Below are 20,390 nucleotides of genomic sequence, written 5' to 3'. Positions count from 1 at the left end.
TTATTCACCTGAATATTTTAGTGCCTGGTACCTTCCAGGTACTATGTACATACTAGTCACCAAGAATATAATAGTGAAAAAGACTAGATCCTTATCAATGGGCTTACTTTCTATGGTAAAACATGAAACACACATGCAGAATAATTTAAAATTTGTAAATTGTATTAGATTGGGTCATGAAAAATTGACAATATTCAGCCATCTTTGACCTATGAAAGCAACAGATCTATATTAATATTTTGAAAGGAACAAGGGAGTGAGTTGGGAAAAATATGATAATTAGGATAGAAAGGTCAGAAGAAGTCTCTGAGAGGAAGTGGCATATAAAAAAAGATTTTAAAGTAAATCAAGACAGTAAATGTAAATGCCCAGAAGGATCAAATGAGCACACTGGGCCTGATGGGGAATCATCCACGCCTGTCCAGAGGGCTCAGCTCCTCAAAGCAGCACCCTCACTGCCGCTGCCCCTTCTGATTCTCCAGGATAAGCCAGCAGACACCTTTTTTAAAAAAGTGTCCAAAGAGTAATGCTTTAAACATTTAAGTAGAAATGTAATTTTATGTGAAATCTCCTAAAGTTTGCATGTCATTTATTTCAAAACATTTAGAAAACATTTTGCAAGCCAAACAATGTGTCTGTCCTCCAAAAGTGGCCCACTGGACATTGCTTTAAAGCATTCCAAGGGGAGAGAAAAGCATGTGCAAAGAACTTGAGGCAAGAAAGGGCTTCAACTGGTTCAAGGAACAGGAAAGAGGGCAGTATGTCCAGAGCTAAGTGAGCCTGAGGGAGAGTTATCTGTGAGATGAAGTTTTGGAAAGGAGCCAGATCTCAAGGAGCCCACAGAAGCACAGGGCAAAAGTGGAGGGACAGATGTGCAAATTTAGTGTGTGCCAGGCAAGCATGCACCTTGGGACCACGTGCCTGGAGGGACGGACACCCTTTCCTAATCTGTACAAGGATACCATCAATGCTGTAGGCGCCCTTGAAGGTAGGTGCACTGTCCCATTTCAGACTTCAGTAACCTGCTTCCCTGGTGGTTCAGACAGTAAACCCACAGGAGACCCAGGTTCAGTCCCTGGGTTGGGAAGATCCCCTGGAGAAGGGAATGGCAACCCACTCCAGTATTCTTGCCTGGAGATTTCCATGGAGAAGGGAGCCTGGCGAGCTACAGTCCATGGGGTCCCAACGAGTCAGACAAGACTGAGTGGCTAACACACACACAAAACCTGCCCAAAGGCCACTATAATGGCAGAGTGTGCCGTGGGTATGAATTCTTTGAATTGAAGGTCGCCCTTCCCCTGCTTTTTAAAACTATAAAAGGTTAAGTTTCCAATCGAGACATTTTCACATGACTGTCCTTTGGAGGATTTTCCTGTCTACATAACTTAAAGTGAATGAATTCATTAGAGGGCAAAGAAGAATGCTCTAAATATTATACTGAATACAGAGTAACACTGACCTGGAGACCAAACCCCATCAAAGTAGAGATCAGACTTATTCTCGCGTGGGCTAGTAATGCCAGCCTGTGAAGAGTTTAGTGCTCTCATTTTCAAGAAAAGGTGAGTATAGCTTTAAGATTTTAAGTTGAAATATGTGATTTATTCTTGTGAGGGTAAGAAAACATCCTTTTATTTTTATTGAGTGTTAAAGCTCTCAAAATCAAGTGGGTCTGTGCTCAAGGAATCTTAGAAATCTGGTGGAAAAATTTGAGATGAAGATGGTTATGGCTAGAAACAGGCCTTTTCAGCTAGTTAATAGATGTTAAATAAAATATATTTCTGGAATTTGGTGAGCAGGACTTCAGTAATAAGTAGTGAACTTGGTCTAGAAAAAAATTCAAGAGACTGAGGATCAGATTGCCTAGAGAGTTTCAGCCAAAGAAGAGCCACGGAGGAAGGCGGCTGCAGAATGAGGCCTGAGAAACAAGTCTCTGCAGCCTTGAGACAAGTTCACACCTTAAGTGAGCCACCTGAAATGCCTATGGAGACTTCTAAGCTAATTTCCAGAGCTAAATGTGATGGAATATTTCATTAAAATTCACCAGCTGTTTTTGTTTTTCCTTTGGTCACTTATTAGAATATTTGAAGACAGAGAAAGTAGCATAATTAAAAACATTTTCCGATGCTCTGTGTGGGTTATTTGCTTTACCTTGTCGATAAAAAATGGATCTGATTTAACTTTCCTAAGGATTCTTTTAAACTACTAGATTTTTGCCTGTGGAATTAAAAGGAAAATTGTACTTTTCGGAGAAAAATCACTAGGATTATATTGCGCTTTGAGGTTATAGACTGTAATTACTGAAAAAAGTAGGAGTCATCAAACTTTTCCTGTAAAGATATTAAATATTTTCAACTTCGTGTGCCAGACATTTTCTGTCACATCTCACAGCCCCGCTGTTCTGGCACGAGAGCAGCCATAGGTGATGTGAGTGAAGGAGCCTGGCTACCTTCCAGTAAAACTTCATTCACAGACGCTGAAATCTGACTTTTTTATACTTTTATGTGCCATGAAATCATTTTCTTTTGACTTTTAAATCATGGTCTCAACAACAAAAAAAATAGATGAGCTGAATGGTCCTTAAACCATAGTTTGCTGACCTCTGAATTACAGGATTTTAAAAACCATTAGATTCTTCCAAGGGCCAGTGATACGGCTTTCTTAGCTGTCTAGATTGTTTTGTTCATGGTAGAGGGGTTTTATTTTGTAATAATGAAGAGATTTCCTTATAAATTTGAAAAATTTCCAGCAGGGATTCTCAAACTGGGTGCATCAGAATCATCTGCAGACTTTGTTAAAATGCCGATTTGCAGGGCTTCTCCCTCCCAAAGTTTCTGAGCCAGCAAGTGTATGTGGGGCCCAAGAACTTGGATCTTTAACCAGGAGGCTGATGCTGCTTTTCTGGGACCATACTTGGAGAATCACTTATTTAGAATGAGGGTGTGCGACCCTGTGAGACTAACACAGTTGCTTCTTTTACTCAGTGTCCTCAGAGTAGCTACTGACTTCTTTCTCTACCTAGAGGGTTTGAGACCTTCAAATTCTAATGATTAAAAGATCAAAGATAATTGGAACCAAATTTATAACTCTCTATTATAGTATTTTTCCTCCATCGATTTCTGAAAGTTTTAAACACAAACGAGAGAGTGCTTGTCAACAGGGTTAGGGAAAGGAATGTGCCTAGGAGAAATATGAACAAAGAAATATTATATACAGTACATTTTCTTAGTATATATATATATATATATATATATATATATAATACTCAGGCATCAGGTTTTAAAATAGTACGTTGCCAGTTGCTTTGGGATTCTGTATTCCTCCCCTATCACATCACCTTTTTTTTTTTTAAATTTTAACTGTTTGTATCCACAGTATGTCTTCTTTTGCATGCATAGGAATTTTACCTAATTTTGATTACACACACGCACATCTGTTTTGATGAACACAGCTGCGGTTCATTCATTTTCACTGCTCTGAAGGTGTCTGTCTCATGAATGCACTACAATTTTTCTACTCTCTTGATGATGCCCACTTGGATTGTTTCTAGTATTTTTTATTTTACAATATAGCCTGAAATCTTCTTGAACATGTTTCCTAGTAATGTAAGCAACAGTATCTGCACCTATGGAGGGGAATTGATCGGTTCAACTTTTCTATGGAAGCATCAACTTATGTTTCAAAGGAAGAATATATCCACACTGACTTGAACACACTTGCTATCACTAGATTTTTAACTTTTTGCCAGTTTTAAAGGTTTAAAATGTGCTTTTAGTTTGCATTTTCTTGATTACTAATATAGTTCAGAATTTTTCTTAAATTTATGGACTTTTCATGTCTCCTTTGAAATAGCCTTTTTTGCCTGTTTTCTTTAAAAGTTTCTCCACCTTGTTTTGGTAGTTGTGACTAGTTTTGACCCTTTCTTATTGTTCTACATAAATTTTAGAATTAAATACTATGGTGGAGAAGGAAATGGCAACCCACTCCAGTACTCTTGCCTGGAAAATCCCATGGACAGAGGAGCCTGGTAGGCTACAGTCCATGGGGTCGCAAAGAGTCGGACACGACTGAGTCACTTCACTTCACTTCACTTAAATACTATGGGGAAAAAGCCTTTTTGTTGGAAATATATTAATAATTTGGAGAAAATTACATCTATACAGTACTTAACTATTCCTAGTCATGAATATGTAATATCTCTGCATTTATTTATGTCCTTAATACTTTTTGGTAAAGTTTAAATTTTCCATTAAGATCATGTATTTCTTTTGTTAGACTTATTATTAAGCATCTTATTTTTAGTATCTTTTTAGGTGTTACATTTTAAAGCTATTTGTGGCTGGTATATAAAAATGAAGTTGATTTTTGTTCGCTGATCTTATATTTAAGAATCTTGCTCAATTCTTACTATTTCTTATAATTTCTGAAGCTTTTCAGGCTTTCTGCATAGATAGGCCTCTTCTGCAGTTAATACCATTCTCAGTCTGTCTTCTCAATCCTTATAACTTCTTTTCCTTATCTACCAGCTTGATTTGACTAAAGCTTTTGGTACAATGTAGAACATATGTGCACCTCATTTCTGATTTAAAAAGATCCTTCTAACATTTGCCATGACATATGTTTGCTGTTTTGGTAGATGACCTTTATCAGGTTAATGAAACTTCTTTATATGTGTATGCCTATTTTGCCAAGAGTTTTTCTTACATAAAAAGGATACTTAAAATTTATCAAATGCAATTTCTTTGTATTTTGAGATAATATGTGTGTGTGCTTGTTTGTTAGCATATTGAATTAGTAGATTTTTCTAATATTAAACCAAATTTCATTCTCGGGATAACAGTATGGTTTACGTCCTAACCTATGGCTTGGCACTCCATGAACAGAATCACTTGTATTGTGAATATCTGCCTCGCTGATGTGTCTGTATCTCTCACTCACAGCCCCCATCCCCATCAAGAGTTGCTGTTTTTCTTAGAGGCCTTTTAGTTTTATGGTGCCCCCTGCTGGCGAGCTTTCAACATTTCTGATACTCTTCACCTCTCAGGCAACTGCATGCGTGGTTTTCTCTGTTATAACTGTAACTCCTCATTTATTTTTATTTTCTTTCTTATACCATAATATTTATTCACTTTACTCCCCAATCCTCCTTTCTCTTGCTCTTACGAAAATTTTTTTCAGTATACTCATGAAAATCATTCTCTTTTCCTTCTCTCCCATTTTGTTCCTTTATGGGTACTATAAATCTACCTCATTGCTAAGAATGATGAGAACAGTGCTGATTACTAGGGGGAAATATACAGCAATACAATTGTAGACTGACATTTGATACAATAAAGTGCCAGCTCTGCTAACCTTCCAAGTCTTTGAAAATACTTAAAATTTTCTGTAAAGTGTTCTTAAATTTCAAATACTACTTAGTCACCCTCTAATTAATTCTGCCTATTTAACATCAAAGTTCACTATAAAGAATAAATTGTAAAACTCCTTTGTTTCATTGTTTCTGTGTTCCTTTATCCAAGTTTGAGAGTTCTACTATATTTTACTACAAAGACTCATGCATTAAACTGCTTGGAAACCAAACTAGTCATCCATAACATGGTTTCCATGGGAGACAGCCCACCACAGCTGCCCTTTTGATAAATAGCCCACTTATAAGATAGAGACTATCAGTAACTGTGTTTCCAGTTGCTTAACCCTCAATCATAGAAAATACGGTAAACAATATTTTCCATTCTCCCTGGTCATAAGACTAAGACTAGTTTGTGCGGAATGGCTGCAACTATGAGAATTCTAGCATCTCTTTAAAAAGGAGATTTAAAGTTATTCTTATTTTCGCATTGTAATAATTGTGGAGATTCAAAAGTGATTGAAAAAGAAAAGTTAGAGGTTAAAGATTAGGAAAGAGATTGCTTTGGCAATTTGGTTACCTAGACGGCTCTACAGAATGCAGGGGACAAGGGTGCTTCTGGCTTCTGTACTACAGCGTTGGCTTCCTTCTGTGTTGTTTTGCTGAAATGCTTTCTAACCTTTCTATGTCTCTTTTAAAAGGTGGGGACCCAAACTGTATGCATTGTTCCAGATGCGTTCTTGCCAAAGCAGTATAAAACAAATGTAACAGTTAGGAAGAAGGCTCTCTGCCTCACTGGGTAAGTACAACTGGTAACAGATTCCCAGTAGACCTGCCACACCCTCGCCACTTCAGAAATGCTGGCAGGACCCCATAAAACCTGAATCTGCATCCACAGACCCAAGCTTTTAGTCTAGTGAAATGCCAGTCAAAAGAGTTGACCCCGAGCCAGCCCTCCCTGTGCAGCACCTAATCTCACCCACTCTAGATTCTTTCTCAGCTGTTTGTCTCTCTTCAGCTCTTTGCTAATCAAGAACATTGAGGTCAGATAGAGTTTACTACAGTGAGATTTTAGCTGTAATCTTCATGAGGTGATTAGACATGCTCTTACTTTGTGAAAGAGCCTTCTTGATGTAGAGTAACACTGTGCCAGCTCACACAATATTTGTGTGCTGTTGGAAGGATTTTTTTTCTTATTTGAAAAAATGTCCAGATATACTTAAAAATGAAGTGTCATACCTATATATTAAGTAGAAGAATTCCAGAATTGGTTCATAAACTAGATTAGTATTGTGCATTGATTGCAATTTGGAAATATTTAAAAATCATTGATCAACGTGATTACCATAAGAAATTATTTCAGAGTTATGTTTCGACTCATCCCATTTCTAAATAAAATGACAGCAGAACAGTTTATCTTATAGATCTTCAGTGGTACATTTGAGCCCCCCACCCCAACTTGCTGCTTAAACCTCCCCAAATTCTACACACAAAACTCAGAATATATTTGAGACAATACTTTAAGACGTGGAATAACTGTTATTTTTTAGATTCTTTTTATGTGACATTAAACAAATGGTGATTTATTTTCACTTAGCCTGGATAATTTTTAGAAATGATTTGCTTGTTTGGCCTTGATATTTATTAATTTTCTAATCCCAAACTCCCAATACTTCCCTTCCCAACTCTTACTCCCCTTTGGCAATCACAAGTGTGTTCTCTATGTCTGTGAGTCTGTTTCTGTTTCATAGATTTGTGTCATATTTAGATTTCAAATGTAAGTGATATCGTATGGTATTTGTCTTTCTAACCTATTTTGTTTGGTATGATATCTCTAGTTCCATCCATGTTGCTGCAAATGGCATTATTTCATTCTTTTTAATTACCTTGACTTCTGGATTGCTATGAATTGAGTTTAAGGTCATTCACTGAATCTCTGACATTCCATGACATCTGCAAAATATTTTCATTGTTTTGAAATCCACTCGAAGGGCTTGATTTGAAAGGCATGTAGCTGTTTGTGACTCCATAGAATCTAGTTAATCTTATTCCTGATATTAGAGCTAAGATCCTTGGTTAAAACTTGTTCTGAACAATCCAGATTGCCACAAATAATATTGTTCTTAGCTATTCTTCTTTAAGCCATTAATTCCAATGCAGGCATTTATGTAACTCTTTTCCATTTTGGAAAGTAGGAAGTCAAGAGATACCTGGAATAACAGGCAAGTTTGGCCTTGGAGTAAAAAATGAAGCAAGGAAAAAGCTAACAGTTTTGCCAAGAGAACACACTGGTCATAGCAAACACCCTCTTCCAACAACACAAGAGATGACTCTACACATGGATATTACCAGATGTTCAATACTGAAATCAGATAGATTATATTCTTTCTAATCAAAGATGGAGAAGCTCTATACAGTCAGCAAAAACAAGACTGGGAACTGACTGTGGCTCAGATCATGAACTTCTTATTGCAAAATCCAGACTTGAAGAAAGTAGGAAAAACCACTAGGCCATTCAGGTATGACCTAAATCAAATCCATTACAGTTATACAGTGGAAGTAAGAAATAGATTCAAGGGATTAGATCTGATACATGCCTGAAGAACTATGGGCAGAGGTTCATAACACTGTACAAGAGGCAGTGATCAAAACCATCCCCAAGAAAAATGCAAAAAGGCAATATGGTTGTCTTGAGAAGGTCTTACACATAGTTGAAAAATAAAGAGATGTGACAGGCAAAGGAGAAAAGGAAAGGTATACCCACCTGAATGCAGAGTTCCAAAGAATAGCAAGGAGAGATAAGAAAGCCTTCTTAAGTGAACAATGCAAAGACATAGAGGAAAACAACAGAATGGGAAAGACTAGAGATCTCTTCAAGAAAATTAGAGATACCAAGGGAACATTTCAAGCAAAGATGGGCTCGATAAAAGACAGAAATGGTGTGCACCTAACTGAAGCAGAAGATATTAAGAGGTGACAAGAATACACAGAAAAACTATACAAAAAAGATATTAATGACCCAGATAACCACAATGGTGTGACCACTCACCTAGAGCCAAAAATCCTGGAGTGCAAACTCAGATGGGCTTTGGGAAGCATTACTACAAACAAAGCTAGCAAAGGTGATGGAAATTCAGTTGAGCTATATCAAATCCTAAAAGATGATTCTGTGAAAGTGCTGCATTCATTATGCCAGCAAATTTGGAAAACTCAGCAGTGGCCACAGAACTGGAAAAGGTCAGTTTTCATTCCAATCCCAAAGAAGGCCAATGCCAGGAAATACTCAAACTACCACACAATTGCACTCATATCACATGCTAGCAAAGTAATGCTCAAATTCTCCAAACTAAGCTTCAATAGTACGTGAACCAAGAACTTCCAGATGTTCAAGCTGGATTTAGAAAAGGCAGAGGAACTTGAGATCAAATTAACAACATTTGGTGGATCACAGAAAAAGCCAAAGAATTCCAGAAAAACATCTACTTCCGCTTCATTGACTAAGCTAAAGCCTTTGACTATGGATCACAACAAACTGGAAAATTCTTAAAAAGATGGGACTACCAGACCACCTTACTTGCCTCCTGCAAAACCTGAATGCAGGTCAAGAAGCAACAGTTAGAACTGAACATGTAACAATGGACTGGTTCAAAACTGGGAAAGGCATACATTAAGGCTAATTATTGTCACCCTTCTTATTTAACTTATGTGCAGAGTACATCATGAGAAATGCTGGGCTTCTTGAAGCACAAGCTGGAATCAAGATTGCAGGGACAAATGTCAATAACCTCAGATAAGCAGATGACACCACCCTTACAGTAGAAAGTGAAGAGGAACTAAAGAGCTTCTTAATGCAGGTGAAAGAGGAGAGTAAAAAAGCTGGCTTGAAACTCAACATTAAAAAAACAAAGATCATGGCATCCGGTCCCATCACTTCATGGCAAATAGATGAGGAAACAATGGAAACAGTGAGAGACCTTATTTTCTTGGGTTCCAAAATCACTGGGAATGGTGATTGCAGCCATGAAATTAAAAGATGCTTGCTCTTTGAAAGAAAAGCTATGACAGGCCTAGACAACATATTAAAAAGCAGAGACATTACTTTGCTGACAAAGGTCCATCTAGTCAAAGCTATGGGGCTTCCAGTAGACATGTGTGGATGTTGAGAGCTGGACCATAAAGAAGGCTGAGTGCCAAAGAATTGATGCTTTTGAACTGTGGTGTTGGAAAAGACTCTTGAGGGTCCCTTGGACTGCAAGGAGATCAAACTAGTCAATCCTAAAGGAAATCAACCCTGAATATTCATTCGAAGGACTGATGCTAAAGCTGAAGCTTCAGTACTTTGGCCCCCTGATGCGAAAAGCCGACTCATTAGAAAAGACCCTGTTGCTGGGAAAGATTGAAGGCGGGAGGAGAAGAGGATGACAGGATGAGATGGTTGGATGGCATCACTGACTCAATGGACGTGAGTCTGAACAAGCTCTGGGACATGGTGAAGGACAAGGAAGTCTGCCATGCTGCAGTCCATGGCGTCGCAAAGAGTCAGACATGACTGAGCGACTGAGCAACAACACCAGCAAAATCCTTCCAACTGAAATTTGCCTGATGTTTTGCAATTTTTCCTCATTGCTTTGCTCGCATTTATGTTTTTGCTTTTTAGAGTGAATCCTTTGAGTGAGTTTAACTCTGCTATTGCCGTCGGACATACGAAAAGAAAGTTTCTGCAAATGACATTTTGAATTGTCCAAAGACAGATTTATTAAAGGATCAAGGGAGTTGGCAATCAGCACATCCTTCGGCTTGAAAAGTCACATAGTTGTCCGCCTCAGAACGGCTGGGCCCCTTCTTAGCTGATTATAGTGTTATTGACCCAAGGAAAAAGACAGGGACTTCTGACAGGTTTCGGGGACCTGCGGATTTCTGTATCAGAATCCTCACCCTCTTTGTGATTGAGTGGTCACCAGGGATTATGATGGCGAGGAATTAGACATGACATGGATAGCCATGGACCAATGAACTATAGCTGGCAGATGTCTTCAGGGATAGAACACCTACAGCTTTGAGTGACAGGCTGGATCTGAGTCATGAATCAGCCCCAGAGGCCTCTGGTTGTCCGGTGCATTCAGACCCCCAGGCTTCTTGTTCTCAACCTTTAGGCCTTGTCATTTCTCTGAGGTGCTAGGCTGATTTTCGTTTAGGAGGCTGTGTTAGACCTGATCTGATGACCTTTCCTGGACCCCTGGTGGTGGGGGAGGGGGAGTGGCCTGAGATGGGTAAGACAGAACTGGTGAAAATAAAGGGACTGATCCTTTGGGCACACCTGTCTCACGAGCGGCTCAGCTACTTCTCTTGTGATTCACACACAAAGGCTTATCAGACTGTGACGTGAAGGGGAGTTTGTTTATACCATGATCTCATATCTGCATCAAGATTCTGGATCTGAACACTGCAAGATCTATCATGTTAGATTCCTTCTGAGAACCAAAAGTAATTCTAGCAAGGCCGAGGTCAGAGCGTAGAGTCTGTGGAACCACCTTTGTTTTGTTGCAGTGTGTACATCATTGTGTTTCCTCTGTGGCATTCCTTCCCCCTTCATAATTAAATAGTAAACTCAGTCTTGGCTACGTGTCACCAGAGAGGTGTTCAGGGTGGTGCCCTTTTCAACCGTATTACGGTGATATATAAAAGTTTTGTTTTCTTCTCTCTTGCCTAATTTTCCTGTTCATTTTCTGTGTCTTCATGCAGGTCCCTGGCATTTGACACATGGCGAGTTTTAGGATAAGGTCATACCAAGATATGCCTGATGATTTGAATGTCTCTCTCCCCCAAAGTCCAGAATCTCAGCTGGAGCCCAATGGACAAGTGTTCCCGCAGTCAGGGCTCTTGTTGGTGGTTCTTTCCACACCTGTCAACTGTTGGCTTCCCTTTTCTTGCTCTTCTGTCTCTCTCCTCCCCCTTCTCGATTGTCTTTCCTAAGGACAGAGCTTAGAGAGCTGGGCCAGGACAGTCGAGCTCTGCGCTGCACCCGAAGGTCCTAAGCCAGCATCCTGTCTTCAAGGCTCCATCCTCACAACAGATGCCTGAAGGCATAGGCTTCTGAGAATCCACTTTTTTCTGCATGACTAGCTTGTAAGGAGGAATAAGCTGAGAGGATTTCCAAGAACTTTCCATAAAAAAAAATGTATGTGACATTTTGGGCTTTGAACCAAGAGCAGACTCAGTGGTATATAGCTCTGTTTCCTGGCACACATCTGTGGAATCTGGAAAAATTGTTGCAACACTCTCTTTCATTCCTGGCTGTTTGTATAACTGTACATAAATGTAGCAATAAATATATTCTAACATCAGCCTGGGGCACTAGTTTCTGCTTGATTCTGCACACTGATGGTGGGCAGTGACTACCACATTCTCGAGGAACTGCCCTACTGGCCAGCGGGCTTGCCTGTCCCGTCTCAGATTCTCATCTTCTCTCATTTCACAAAGTGTCAGCTTGGAGTCAGCCAGTGTTTGAGAAAGAAGGCTGAGGGGTATGGTGGCAGAGCTGGGACGTGAAGCCACATTATTAATTCACTAGGTGGCACTATTCCTGACACTGCAAAGTGGCTTGAATGTCTGAGGACTGAAGCTTAGAGGATTGGGTAACAGGTTGCAACAGGAGTCGCCTTTTTCAATAGCTACTCTTCATCCTTGAAGAATGTATTGTGCTTCAGTTATGTGACAGGTGCTCACTGGCCAGGCACAGAATTACCTCTTAAAGACTTTCAGAAAAACCACACAAAGTATGCCAGCATGATATTGAATCTGTCCCTGAGGTTTTCCAAGGGCACTAAGTCAGTCTGGTTGTTTTAGAAACTGTGCCCTTCCAAAGGGGACACATAGGAAACAACTTTTTTGTTATGCCGTTTGTCAACTTTCAAGAAATATTTGTTCCCAGACTGGTCTCATAGTTAATTTGAAGTCTTTGCTTTATCAGGCATTTTTTATAACTTGAAAGATAATCACATACTTTGTGTGGTTTCTTATCACACTACGGTTTCCCAGGCCACTCCTTGATGACGAGCGGCAGGTGGTGTAGAAGCATTCGGCCTTAGGGCCTGGGGGTGCAGTGGAGTCCGAATCTGGGATCCTGCGGCCGGGGTTCTCAGGCAGCACTTGAGAGACTGCTGTTATGTGTTAGAACAATGCAGTCTGAAACACTTGAGGAAGTCACCTGGTGGGGCCTTTGAACCACTGATCAGGTAACAACCCAAACAGTCAGCCAGGTATGTTTTTACTTTCACCTTTTAATAGATCCATCGGAGACCCCGAGGCTTGAGGTCAATAGGGAAAGGAGGCGCAGCGTGGGCTGCTGCTACTGCAGCAAATTCCCATGTGCTACCATCAGATCTTTCCACACAGAGATTGGTCTGGCTGTGACTGCTGATACAGGGGGAAATACCAGAAAAGAGACAGGATGAATGATCAGTCACCTCTGTTATAGTGTGACTATAAGAGATAAACACAATTATAGATAATGCCATATAACCAGCTGCTCACCAGCTTGTTCGTGGAGATGGGGAGGGTTGCGGATTTTCAGCCTGTGGGTGTCAAACCTAGGCATGGGTCATGGTGAAGACCCTGGACAGGTCCCTACAGTGCCCTTGGCCTTGGATGCGTCTGCCAGAAAATGAGACATTTGGACTAAATGTCTAAGACCCTTTCTGTTCTTTGGGTTAGGAAGGGAGTTAGCCTCCTTTGGCCATGGGGGAGGCATAGGTGGGCAGCTGGGCGTTAAGGAGAGTTTGAAGCTCGCTCATTTTCAGGTTATAAGAAATGCATGAAGATAACAAGCTCAAAGCACCACCTTTGTCAAACCCCTTCTGAGGAAACAACATACTCGACTCTCACTTCCTGTGGGAGAGGAAACTGGTTGGACCTCGTCGTGAGCTCTCTTCTGCAGGGGCAGAGAAGCTGCAGTCTACACTGGGCCCTGGGACTGATGGGTGGGGAGTTGAAGCCTCAGCACAAGAAGCCCCTTTTCTTCAGGAACTGCTCATACCAACAGAGGCAGCGATGCCATGAAGAGCGTCAAGGCCCTTGTGAACTGCTGGACTTCAGTCCTGGTCAAGCCAAGCTGTCAGAGCATAGCCACCCAAAGGGAGAAACGCCGATAACTCCCAGTCACTAAGGAACGCACCGGTGGGCAGCCTGACCTTCACCGGGCACAGACACAACTGCTCTAGCACAGCGCCTCTGCCCCCTTGGCCTCCGCTGGCCCCCTCCTTCCTTTCCAGGCAAGTGGGACAGGCCGCTTGAGTGGTGAGTTTGCAGAGGAGTCGTGTCCCCACTCCTGTTCTCTGTCTCCAGGAAGCACACGCCATCTTGACTCCTCCATGCCCTACTTCCAATGAGGCAGGCCTGGGCTCCTGCACGAGACAGGTGTCTGTCAAATTTGGGATTTAGTAGTAGAATCTGCCTGCAATGCAGGAGACCTGGATTCGATCCCTGGGTGGAGAAGATCCCCTGGGAAAGGAAATGACAGCCCAGTCCAGTATTCTTGCCTGGAGAATTCCATAGACAGAGGAGCCTGGCGGGCTACAGTCCATGGGGTCGCAAAGAGTCGGACACGACTGAGAAACTGACACACACATTAGGGAGCCCAGTTGCCTTAGGCACAAGCCCAGATGAAGGTGATCTTGTGAGTTTCACCTGCTTACTGTTTTGCTGTTTAATTCTCAGTTTCACTCAGTGGTTTTACTTTCAACTTTATGAGCATCAGTATCATCTGGAGGGTTTGTGAAACCACAGATGTCCCCCCTACCCGCCCCCCACCTAGGGTGTCTGATTCTTGGGTCAAGGGTGGGGCCCACGACTGGGGACCACACATACAGGCTCGGGGGCACTGAACAGAGAGGAGTTCTGTTTACTGGTTTTGTCAAACTCCAGAACTAAATGTTCTGGAGGCTGTCTGAGTCAGCTGGGTGCCCTTCACTCAGCTGGGGCCAGAAAACATTCTTGGTCTGTATGAGGAATTCTCCCAGATGAGTGTCCTCTTCTAGTCCACAGTCTTGGGCAGCAACAAATGGTTGTGGATTATGCTCATTTCTGTTCCGAGTAAAACATGAGAGGAATCAATTCTAGCCATACAGCAGCCTGAAGCACTGATTTAAAAACAGAATCCAAGACATGTATGGTTCTCCTTTGATAAAAGAAGAAAAAAAAGTTGCTGCTGTGCCCGCCACCCCTGAACCACACCGTCTCCCACAGGCTGTCTGTTCCCCTGGCCAGAGAGAGGCTGGACCCTCCACCCAGCTCTCCTTGCTGTTGGGTCTCCGCTTTGCCCCAGGCCCTTGGCAGAGTATTACTGTGAACAACAAGGTTTTGCTTTACAATCTAAAAGAGCCGATGCCTCTCAAAACCATTTCTTTTCCCCTGGGATGATACAGTTAGCCCCCCCAAATGTTGGATCGATCAGAGGGGAGGGCTGTGTGGGCAGAGCTTGCCCGTGGTGACAGGGGGAGGTGGTGCACTTTGACCCCACGCAGAGACGGGGAGATTGTGCTTATGCCTCCCATTCAGCAAAGAAGGCTCAGGAAGGCAGTCTGGTGACACTGCTACCTGTTTCAAAGGACACAGAGACCTGCAAGATGGGCTGCAAGTTAGGAACCACACCCCTGGTGGGTCTCCTCCCCCACCCCCAGAGCCCCCGGGCACTGAGGCCACTAGAGGTCGATCCTGAAATGACTGTGTATCTTAACCACCAAACAAGAGCCTGTGGCTGGATTCAAAGGTTCCGTGAACCTCTGCTTTAGCCACTTGGCATTTCCCACTCGCAATCTGGGAAGCGGATTCAAAGGCTGCAAATTGTTAGAAAGATGGGGGGGGATCTCTGGAAGCCTGTCGCTGTCTTCTTCCCCGCAGTCTCAGCCGCGGGCGGACTCTGGCTGGGGTGGTGGAGAGGCGGAGCTGAGAGAGCGCCTCTGCAGCGAGACTCAGAAGCGGGAAGAAAGGCTGGGGTTGGGGTGGGGGGGGCGGCGCGGTGTGAAGCTCTGCGCCCTGACAGGGAGGAACCTGGGCTTGGCGGCCCGGTCCCCGAGCTGCCCCTGGGCCAGCGGGCGCCTCAGGGCCCCCTCGGGCCCCTCCTGCAGCTCCCCACCTCGCGAGCTCCGCTCAGCCCATGCCGCTGAGCGTGGACTGGGACCCTCACTTCCCTCCGATCGCCTCCCATGTGCCGCCTTTTCAACTGCGAAAGGTGCTTTGTCCTGAATTTGTTAATCTGGTAACAGACATGGCAAACCGATAAATCTCCTCTGGAGTTTACTCAATAGCATTTCATGTGGTCATAAATTGTATTTGCCATCTCCCTTAATCTTTTCAAAGGCATGTCTGAAAGAATTATTCAAATGAATGAGAATTACATCTTTAGAGTAGAGGGGGAGAGGAGAGCTTTGAAGGCCGAGGTGGCGACAAGGCCAGTTTCCTGGACCCCACTGTCCGGTGCTCGCGGCCCGAGGGCGGAGGCCGCCCGGCGCTCCCAGCCCGGCCGCCCAGACCCGAGGCCGCGGGATGGGAGGGCCGGAAGCCCATCGCAACGTTTTATTTACCTTCTTTCAGCACCGTATTTGGTCCCTCATCTGGCTCTCCTGGGAATTTGTTCGACAACGAATTTAACTTTTCTATTTCTAATCTCATGCTGAATTTGTGCAAATGGAAAATGCAAATGGCAGAAAGCATGGAAAATGCAAATGGCAGCTGCCTCACGCAGAAGCTGCTGTGTGCTCTGAAGGCCTTGCAGGAATCTGAAAGCTAAATGGGGCTTTGAAAAAGACGCCTGAGGGGGACTCTGCGTGTGACCGGAAACATTAGAAATGAGTGAACTGCCTTTTCCTCTCGAGGCCTACAAAGAGCGCCACGGAGTGGAGATGGGAGTACAGACTGTAAAACCACCTCCAGCCACCACAGAACCATTTTGCTCTTCGGAAGGGCTGCGGCCTGGGCCCTGGGCCTAGCAGCTGGGCCAGGGCCCGTCCTCACAGGCCTCCGACCAGCAGCTCTCTGGGGAAACTTTCCACCCACACAAGAGACGGGCTCCTCAGGACTCCACAGGAACCAGCCTGGACGGTGTGCCTCTAGTGAAGTTCTGGTGAAGTTTTCCAGGTCTTGCCCTGCCCCGTATAAGTTAGCGTGTCTAAGAATGTACAGTTGCTACACAATGCCACAGGTGTAGCATTCCTCAGAACTAGCTTTAATAAAATAACACACCTAGGATGATCATGGGTTCACTCCTATTACTGTCTTGCAGCAGAATAATAAGAAAAAAGGGAGTTTGGAAGCATGTAGAGAGGCGTTTGCTTTTGAGCAAGTGCTTTAAAGTCAGTCTTATTTCTAAAATAGGGATAATGCCTGTTTCGTGTGATTATACTTTATTTATTGTACCAGACCTTCACATGTGAGTGGTCTCCCCACAGCCCTCTCTCTCCAACTGGAGTGGGTAGCCTGTTCCCTTCTCCAGGGTATCTTCCCAACCCAGGGATTGAACCCCCCAGGTATCCCACATTGCAGGCGGATTCTTTACTGTCTGAGCCACCAGGGAAGCCCTTAAGAGCAGCAGTTAGTTATAAACCAAGAAGCACCAGCTCCTCTGTACAGACTGGCTTTGTAGGTTTTGATGGGTGGAGGGCCAATATCCCCTTCCTACAGGTCAGTGGGGGAGGGGCAGACAAGTCTGCCCAGCCTCACGTTCTGGAGTGAAACTGGCGCTCAGCCCACAGCCTACTGAACTATAGCTTCTGGAAGGCTTTCTGTTGTATTAGTTATTTTTGTTATTCCATTTATTTCCTCATTAAAATACTATACAAAATCTGTAAGCCAGGAAGGGCCACCCACAGGCATAGCAAGGACATGGGGTGCCAAGAACTCTTCAAAGGGGAAAGTGTCCCTTCTGAAAGGCACATGGGCATGGAATACTCATTACACTAATGACGAGAGTCCAGCTCTTCTGCAACAGAATGGATAGACAGGAAGGCTCTCATAAAAACATCCGAAACAACTGTTTTTAAGTACCTCGCATTCACCTAACAATAGTTGTCATTACATGCACACTATGGATCATCGTGTTCAGAGGGTTTAACTCATTTACTCTAAACAAGCCTAGGGTTTGGGACATTATTACCTCTGTAATGTGCCCGTCTCTACCTGTAGGATGTATGCGGCAAGATATTGCCTCCAAAGGCTGTACTCTTAACACAGAAATACATTTTTAAAAAGGTAAAAGATCTTAAAAGAAAACCTTTAAAACACTAAAAGACTAAAAAAAAAATGCTTGCAACAAGGCTTAAAACACCAAATGAACATCATTAATTTAAAAACAGCATCTGAAGCTGAGGATAAATGATGTTAAGTACATACCCTAACTAATGAGAGGGCCAACTGGAGGTATTTTGTTTAGAATAAGTTAGTTTCTTTTTACAATCTCCTCTTCTGGAACATTAATTGATTCGTCAGTGTGTATGAATCTTTTCTCTTTAGACAAAAGTTCTAGGTGGAGGAGAAATGAACTACTAGCCCCAGCCAGCACTGTAGTCTAACACTCTCTGAGATCCTTAGCTCAGACTCTCCCACCCCATACTGTGGATTTGCTCAGTTCTCTGCCAACCATAGTTTAACATGAAAAATCAGCTTTGCTGACAAAGCTGAGACAAGTTACCTAAATACATAAGATCCTAGTTAAAAAGTTTAAGTGGGGGGGGGGGGGTGGAGAGTATACTTAACAATGGCAAATAGCAACTTTAGGAAAAAAAAATAAGAAAAGCAAAAGTCTGAAAAGCAATGATGGGTAAAAGAAATCTGCTATCTGAAATGAAAAATTCCTAGGAGGTCACAAAAGAAGTGAAGTGAACCTACCGGAGGCAGCATTGCTGCTAAGTCGCTTCAGTCGTGTCTGACTCTGTGCGACCCCATAGACGGCAGCCCACCAGGCTCCGCTGTCCCTGGGGTTCTCCAGGCAAGAACACTGGAGTGGGTTGCCATTTTCTTCTCCAATGCATGAAAGTGAAAAGTGAAAGTGAAAGTGAAGTCGTGTCCGACTCTGTGCCACCCCATGGACTGCAGCCCACCAGGCTCCTCCATCCATGGGAGTTTCCAGGCAAGAGTACTGGAGGGGGGTGCCATTGGGGGCAGCATTAGTAAGGTACTAAACTTGATTCATCAAGTAGAGATGCAGAAAGACCTTTACAACGAAGATTCACAAGAGGTGATAAGCCTCAAGGCAAAGACACAGACAGCCTAAGTTAATCAATGATGGAACATTATTAGAACCATAAGGTAGGCCTGACTAGTTGTCTTTGGCATTTAATTCTGATTGTCATATGAATTAATCACAGCTCTAACACACACTGATACTGAATGTGTGCTGACGCTAGAGGACGTGTCTCCTCAGCGCGGCAGGCAGGCAGGCGGGCGGGCGGGCGGGCCGTGGGGCGAGGGGAGGACGCCTGTACTTAGAGGGCTTCTGTGCTGCTGCATGTCAGTTTCTTCATGAAACAAAAACAAACCACCGTAAGAAAACTGAGTTTTTTAATATATTTTTTTTCTCAGTGGCAGAATCACATAGCTGTTTTGATATGGATTTCCGGTAGGTCTAAAATACTGCTTTTTATGGAGCTGTAAAAATCCCATTACACAAACACACAGAACAGACACAGAATAAACAGAATCACATGAATTCATCAGATGGTTATTCTAAACGTATTCTTTGCCTTGTTTTCTTATAAGTTTGAAGGATCAAATTGGAATTTCTACTCTATCTGGGAGGATAAAACCTAGGAAAAGGTAAAGTCAGTATCTGGGTTCACTGGCAATGCCATGTCCACACGTTTGTGGAAGTGTGCATGTTGACAGGTGTTCTGTATTAGATGAAACGTTTATAATTTCCCCAAACTGAAGAAAATCTTCATATTTTAAAAATACTTCATATTTAAAACCATTGTTCTTCAATGTTCTCTTCCCTTGAGGCATAGGTTGCTTCAAGAATGGGGTCAAAAGCTTTAAGTGAACAATTTGTTATTCATCTGAAATATCCAGACAGAAAATTGGCAAATTGGGTATATGGTTTAAAAAATGAAATTTTACACTATCTATAAAACTGAATTGAAACATGCACAGAATTTCCTTTTTTACTGCCAAATTGTCAAGTGGTCAAAACCTTAAACTGCTTTTCAATCTGAAAGACTAAGAGCTTTAGGGAAAAAGCCACTCCCAACATAACAAAGTATTATTGTAACAGAAGCAAAAAGCAGGTTAACAGAGGGCATTAAAGAAAAAAAAACCACAAAACATTTAAAACAGTAAACACCCGTTAAAACTAGAGTTATATTCCAATCTTAAAAGAAAGTATAGCAACCTAAGGGGATGACAACATTCAAAACTACAGTTCCAACAGATGTGATTTTATGATGTTAACATCATTTACAAAGCACTGTGAATGAACACGCTCAGTGGTGTACTCCAGTGAATTCAAAACCATACATGATCCTGTGAAGAGTATTTCACTGAGGACAGTCCTAAGGTGTCTTAAATCTATACTAAAGGTTTGGATAGAGAAAGCAGGTATACATTTTGTTTCTTATAAAGAGATTCACAATACAACATGTGCACTCACAATTATACTAGTCACAGTTTTTAATTTTACAGAATAAAGTTTACAGCATGTAAACTTACAATATATTGATCTTCTCTAAAACCATTTTTAAAGAAGGGCCAATCTGTCATTTTTTAGAAATCAAAAACCAGCAGAAAAATGTAACTGATAAATGCAGTCTTTAAAATATTTTATGGCTAATTATATGCTAATTTTCAAAATACAACAGAATTTTTGGTCCATGAGGCCCTTAAAAAACCAAAAGGTAGGTAAGGATTCCCATTTATCAGTACAAAGTTCATGAAAAAATTCCAATATTTATTAAAACATCTTTTTACAGAATGCTTTTTTTGGATGGTTAAACACAAGAAATTATCTCTACTAAATAATGGGTGTGACCAGGCAGAAAACATAAGTGAATTGAGATGCTTT

The 20,390-nt window shown here is 42.3% G+C and overlaps 1 protein-coding gene across 1 annotated transcript in view; it reads left to right on the top strand.

Moving 5' to 3' along the window:
* Window positions 1-11,688, top strand: part of RDX (radixin) — a 104,202-nt gene extending 92,514 nt beyond the window's left edge. Inside the window, exons 15-16 of the mRNA XM_069554974.1 lie at window positions 6,046-6,143; window positions 11,087-11,688. Coding sequence (XP_069411075.1) covers window positions 6,046-6,112 — 67 coding nt within the window. The 3' untranslated portion in view covers window positions 6,113-6,143; window positions 11,087-11,688. The remainder of the gene's footprint in view (window positions 1-6,045; window positions 6,144-11,086) is intronic.
* The last annotated feature ends 8,702 nt before the right edge of the window (window positions 11,689-20,390 follow it).

Source organism: Ovis canadensis, chromosome 15 (assembly GCF_042477335.2).
Source record: "Ovis canadensis isolate MfBH-ARS-UI-01 breed Bighorn chromosome 15, ARS-UI_OviCan_v2, whole genome shotgun sequence".
Classification (NCBI taxonomy): Eukaryota; Metazoa; Chordata; class Mammalia; order Artiodactyla; family Bovidae; genus Ovis; species Ovis canadensis.
The sequence above is the reverse complement of the archived record's forward strand: the minus strand, read 5'-3'. Positions and strand labels throughout refer to the sequence as shown.